The sequence below is a fragment of the Oryzias melastigma genome, unplaced genomic scaffold (assembly GCF_002922805.2).
Source record: "Oryzias melastigma strain HK-1 unplaced genomic scaffold, ASM292280v2 sc00640, whole genome shotgun sequence".
In the NCBI taxonomy this organism is placed as follows: domain Eukaryota; kingdom Metazoa; phylum Chordata; class Actinopteri; order Beloniformes; family Adrianichthyidae; genus Oryzias; species Oryzias melastigma.
Genome location: NW_023417229.1, coordinates 31,550 through 38,172, shown reverse-complemented (window position 1 = coordinate 38,172; position 6,623 = coordinate 31,550). Strand labels below are relative to the sequence as shown.

Sequence of the window (6,623 nt, the reverse complement as noted above, 5' to 3'; positions counted from 1 at the left end):
CAAAGAAAATAAATAAAAAGGGGGAAATTTATATTTTAAAAAGGGAGAAAAGCAGGGGATGTTAGAATGTACAACAGTACTTTCATTATTTCACTACCTACATATAGGGCAGCAGTGGCTCAGGCGGTAGAGCGGGTCGGCCATTGATCGAAGGATAGGCGGTTCGATTCCGGCTCCCGCCAGCCAAGTGTCGTTGTGTCCTTGGCCTTGTGTGAATGTTCCGGTGATGGTCAGAGGGGCCGTAGGCGCATACTGGCAGCCACGCCTCTGTCAGCCTGCCCCAGGGCAGCTGTGGCTACAATAGTAGCTTACCGTCACCATGTATGAATGAGGTGTGAATGAATAATGGATATACAATGTAAGCACTTTGAGCGTCTGGAAAAGCGCAGATAAATCCAATCCATTATATTATTATTATTATTAAATCCACTGCACATGCGCAGATCGATACTTCATATTTTTCAGTTTGGGGGAGAACCCATAAATCTCTGTTACTTCTTTAATATTGTGGTTGCTTTGCTGTTTGTTGTTGTTTTTGTGACTTTAAGTTACATTTAATTGTAGTTTAATGCAGATAATTTAATGCTACACTTGTAAACTTAGCTCTGGACTTTTACTTCACTTCTGGGACTCTTAAAATCGTTCCATAACTCTGCAGCAGATCCGTACCGACACGCAGCCACTCTGTCTGCGCGGTGAATGTTTCATAATCCGCTCTTTGAACTTAACGACGTGATCACAGGGGAATATGAATGAAGCCTCGGACGAGCGGTTCACGTCCAGTATAAATTCATTATCCGCGCCGTCCTCGCGGCATTTGGTTAGAAGAGCGCAGATTATGAAACGATCACTATGCAGACAGAAGCGCCGTAGACACGGATCGGCTGCAGATCTTCTGGTTCATCTCCAAACAGCGCAGTAATGACAGCCGCGGCAGCGCTAGCTGTGTTAGCACCGATGTTAGCTTACCTAGACGAAGCTCTCTGTTCAACGTGATCAAACTCAGTCACAACATGCTTTATCTTCAGGTGATCATTTATCGCCATAGTGCTCTCGTGGAACACAAGTTCTGTCTTGCAGAAATTACATTTGACACTTTATCCTCTTTTATTTTCCTTATGTTTCCCACATTTTCGAGCTAGCGTGTTGTTATGAGCCTACCGAGACTTCCTGCGACGTCACTGCTGACCGGATTAGCACCACTGCGCATGTGTGACAAAGACAAAGGCAGACCCGGCGAACCGTAGTTTTAAGATCAAAACTAGGAAAAAAAAACAACAACAAACAGGAAACGACGCTTCGACGACCTAAATAGTCGTCGCCTATTTTAATAGTCGATTAGTCATCGATTAGTCGAATAATCGTGGCAGCCCTAGTTCGAGATGTACTTCTTGAAGTTAAGATCTGAATTAAGGAAAACTCCCAAGACTTTTTGCTGTATTTCCTACATTCATAGCAGTTTTGAGGTTTAAATGTGACTTCCTTCTTGTGAATGAGGTTCATAACTTGTGTCGTTACGAGTATTGTTTGAAACTAAAAGTTTCTCATAACCTCCTTGAAAATAACGTCATGAAAGTCATCAAATGCTTGATCATTTTAATAACTTATGTTTCTTTGGTTCCAGAGCGCAGGATTGTTCTTCTTGGAAAAACTGGAACTGGAAAAAGCTCATTGGCAAAGACCATTATTGGAGAAGACATGTTTAAAGCTTCTGGGTCGTCAAATTCTGTAACAAGTGAATGTCAAAGTGAAACCAGAGAAGTTCATGGCAGAAAGATCACACTGGTTGACACTCCTGGATTTTTTGACAACAAAATGTGTGAAGATGATCTGAAATCTGAAATAACAAAATGTGTCACTCTGAGTTCTCCTGGAGTTCATGCTTTTCTCATTGTTCTGAAAGTGGAAAGGTTCACTGAGAAGGAGAAAGAAGTTATCAGTAAAATAAAGAAATTATTTTCTAAGGAAGCTCTAAGATATGCAGTCATCATCTTCACTCATGGTGATCAACTGGAAGATCAGAAGATCGAGGACTTTGTGAAGGAAAATCATGATCTGCGTAGTCTTGTGGAGGAATGTGGAGGCCGCTGTCATGTGATGGACAACAGATACTGGGACAAAGAGAGAAACAACGAGGAAGTGAAAAAGTTACTGAACACAATAGATAAGATGGTGCAACAAAACAATGGAGAAATGTACACCAATGAGATGCTGGAACAAGTGCACGGTTGGCTCCAAAAAGTACAAAACATCATTCGAGCCTGGATAAAAAAAATATTGGAGAGTGAGAAAGTAAAACGAGCACAGGGTTTTGTATCCAATGCACTCAAGAATTTATCTTGTATATCTACAGGATTTTGTTAGGAGCCCTGCTTGGGATTCAGATGATGATTCTAAGAGTGTTGTGTAAACTAACAACACTTGCAGATTATTTAAATGATTTAGACCCTAAAAACTTCAAAGACATGAGAGATGGGTCAGAGGCATTTGGTAGTCCAGCAAATGAAGGTTTAGCAGAAGTTTCCCAAGAACCAACTGCTCCAGTTCCCGCGTCGGCGTTCTCCAGTTCCCGCGGCGGCATTCTCCAAAGCCCGCGGCGGCGTTCTCCAAAGCCCGCGGCGGCACTCTCCAAAGCCTGTGGCGGCGTATCTCCTGGTCCCTCGACGGCGAACTGCAGCTCCCGCGGCTGCGTTCTCCAAGGCCCGCGGCTGCATTCTCCAGAGCCTGGGTGCGACGTTCTTCAAAACCCAGAGTCTGCATCTACAGTGATTTCCTTGTAAATGGTGAGATGGCCAGCTTGAACTGTGCGTGTGACCAATCAAACCAAACCATTGAAGAGCTAAAGGAAAAAATAAACAAACTAACAGCAGAGCTAAAACTAAAGGAAGTACTCCTAGCAAATGCCTTTGGAGTAGCTTCCAAACAATCAAAAGTAATCTCGGAGCTGTCCGCTGCCCAGGACACTCTTCCCATGGACTCTGCAGGTTGTGCTATGCCTTTTTCCTGCTCTACACCAAAGAACCATCCATCATGGACCGAAGTGGTTGTTAGGGGCACACGGAGACTCCAGATTAGGCAGACATCGCCTCCCCTGGTTGCACTGTCCAACCAGTTTGCTGCTCTGGCAGACGACGATACAGCTGCAGCCAGTGCTATTCCTGGAGGGCTCAGCATGCAGCAAGAACCATCCCCAACCACTTTGGTACCGACGTCCAGCCCTCCTACAGGTGCAAGGAACAGTGATATTAGGGGCCTCAGGAAACCTGATGCTCTCACTGCACCCTCCTCTTCCAGGTCTACGATAACCAGGTACACTAAAACATCCCAAATAGGGCATGGTAATGGCGCCTCTGCCCACCGGAGAATTAAACTCCTTCAGGATGCAGTGGCCAGACGGTCGGTCACCCACCAGGACCAGCCACCATTGAATCAGGCCAGAACTGCCCCCCCAGCACCAGGAGCAGCAGCAGAGGAGCGGCAAGGAATGACAGCTGCCTCGGTTGAAGTTCGTTCTTCCCACCCCCAACCATTATTCCCCCCAACCATTCTGATTATTGGTGACTCCATAACCAGAAATATAAGGTTCATCAATGGCATTACTAAAAGCTTCCCTGGGGCAAAGGTAAAGGATCTCATACAAAAAATCCCAGATGTTCTGCTTTCCCTCCCGGCGAGCGTCACTCGGATCATAGTTCACATTGGAACCGATGACACAACACTTCAACAATCTGAAGTCACAAAAAGGGAGTTTAGGGAACTTTTCACTCTTCTATCGGACACTGGAAAAACTGTTTTTATCTCTGGACCAATTCCCACACTCATGCAAGGAGCTGCACGTTTTAGCAGGATCCTTTCCCTCCACACCTGGCTGCTGACCACCTCCCGGATGCACAATACAATTCCCATACAATCAATTATATCAAAACAATCCAATATTCGCACCGAAACTGTTAACAGGAATAACAATAACCTAAAACCAGTGCAGCTTTATAACTCGTTAACTTTCTATGAACCTGACAGCAGCAGTAACCTTTTTCGACTGAATCTGGCACTTTTAAATGTACGCTCACTGTCAAACAAATCATTTCTTATCCATGACTTGATTTTAGATCATGATCTAAATGGCCTGTTTTTAACAGAGACTTGGAATTGTGGTTCAACTGGTTCACTGTCTGAAGCAACTCCACCCCTTTTTTACTTTAAAAACAAGGATAGAAAACAAGGAAGGGGGGGAGGAACTGCTGCAATCATGTCATCTTTTATTGGTTGTAAAGACAAATTGTTTAATGAATACACATCTTTTGAACATCAGGCCATTGTTTTTAATAATCCAACTGTGCTGTGTTTAATAGTATATAGACCTCCAAAGCATAACTCATCTTTTAATTCAGAATTTGCAGAATTGCTTTCAGTTATTCATATGGATTTTAGTAGAATCATTATTTTGGGTGATTTTAACCTACATGTGGATGATCCATTGGACTTGTACGTCCAAGAGTTTTTAAACATTTTAGAAACAATGGATTTTACTCAGCATGCCGAGGTTCCCACCCACAACAAGGGTCACACTCTGGATCTTATAATCACTCGTGGCCTTAGGGCCACTGTGACCTCTGTTGAGGATGTTGGCATCTCAGACCACTCGTGTGTGTTTTTTACGGTTAAGGGCTTTGTCATACAGAAACTTCCTAAGAAACTGTTAGAAAACGCTGTATACATCCTCAAGTGGCTGCAAACTTCATCTCACATCTAGAACACAACCAACCAGATACTTTAAGTTCATCTGTTGATTTATCTGTCCAAAATTTAAATAACAAACTCTCATCAATATTGGACAAAGTTGCTCCTTTGAAAATAAAAACGGTTAAAGCCAAAGCACCTCCTCCATGGAGAACAGAGGAAACCAAGACACTTAAAAGAAACTCCAGGAGTGCAGAACGAAAGTGGCGAAAAACAAAACTAACAATTTATTACCAAATTTTTAGGGACAAATTAATTCAATACAACAATTCTATCAAACATGCAAAACAGAAATATTATTCAAAATTAATAGCAGAGAATTACTCAAATCCAAAGATTCTTTTCTCTACTATTGACCGGTTAATCAATCCAATCTCTTTTGGTCCGTGTACTATACTCAGCAATACAAAATGTCAGGAGTTTGCAGTCCACTTCAGTGATAAAATAAATAGGATTAGATTTAATATCTCACAACAACCACTAACAGTTCATTCTGTCTCACTCCCCTTGACTTGTAAAAACACACTTGACAGTTTTGCCTTGATTGATGCTACACAGCTTCAGAAAGTGATTTCTCAACTTAAAACTAAAACCTGTTCTCTCGATCCCATCCCTACTTCCCTTTTTAAGTCTGTGTTTTTATCCTGTGAGGAGGAGCTCCTGAACATTGTTAATCGCTCTCTTCAGACTGAGTGGTTTAGATGCTTTAAATCTAGACAACTACCGACCAGTGTCAAACCTGCCATTTTCAAGCAAAGTTTTAGAAAAAATAGTTTTTATTCAGTTAAATGATTTTATTAACAAAAATAATGTTTTAAAAAAATTTCAGTCGGGATTTAGAGCTCACCATTCCACAGAGATGGCACTGGTCAAGGTTATAAATGATCTCAGGTCTAACACTGACACTAAAAAAGCATTGGTTTTAGTATTGCTGTACCTGAGTGCAGCATTCAACGCATTAGACCACTCTATTCTTTTGAACAGACCGCATAATATGATAGGAATCACTGGAACCGTACTCAGCTGGTTTAAATCCTACCTCACAGGAAGAGATTTTATTGTCAACATAAATGATTTGTCATCTGACAGGCACAAGCTGACATGTGGTGTGCCACAAGGCTCCGTTCTTGGTCCCACACTTTTTAACCTGTATATGCTTCCCCTTGGAGATGTCATCAGGAGACATGGAATAAACTTTCACTGTTATGCGGATGACACCCAGCTATATGTGGCTGTGTCTCCTGATGACATGGGACCCATTGATGACCTTTTAAGTTGTATTTTAGATATTGAAGCGTGGATGGGAGAGAACTTTTTAAAGCTCAATGAAGACAAAACAGAAATTTTAGTTATTGGTCCTGATGCTGAAAGAGAAAGGGTCCGATCTTACTTAACAACGCTGAACCTGAATGTGTGCAGTAAAGTCAGAAACCTCGGTGTGATTTTAGATGCAGATCTTACCTTGGAAGCTCACACAAATCATGTTACAAAGACTGCATTTTATCATCTTAGAAATATTGCCCGAGTAAGTCCCTTTCTCTCCAGAGCCAGTGCTGAAATATTGATACATGCTTTCATAACATCTAGAATAGATTATTGTAATGCTCTTCTTTCTGGTGCTAAGAAAAGAACTATAAATTGGCTGCAGCTATTTTAAAACTCGGCCGCACGTCTTTTAACCAGGACGAGAAAGAAGGAGCACATAACTCCAATTCTGAAATCTTTGCACTGGCTCCCAGTCAGCTTCAGGATCGATTTTAAGGTCCTTTTATTGGTTTACAAGGCCTTACATGGTATTGGACCCTCATTTTTATCAGATTTACTTTTAGTTTATGACCCTCCCAGAACCCTCAGGTCCTCAGGTGCAGGTCTGCTGGTGGTCC

At 42.2% G+C, this 6,623-nt stretch overlaps 1 protein-coding gene across 1 annotated transcript in view; it reads left to right on the top strand.

Moving 5' to 3' along the window:
• Positions 1-2,545, top strand: part of LOC112138409 (GTPase IMAP family member 7) — a 4,706-nt gene extending 2,161 nt beyond the window's left edge. The window contains exon 2 of the mRNA XM_024260966.2: positions 1,625-2,545. Coding sequence (XP_024116734.2) covers positions 1,625-2,364 — 740 coding nt within the window. The 3' untranslated portion in view covers positions 2,365-2,545. The remainder of the gene's footprint in view (positions 1-1,624) is intronic.
• The last annotated feature ends 4,078 nt before the right edge of the window (positions 2,546-6,623 follow it).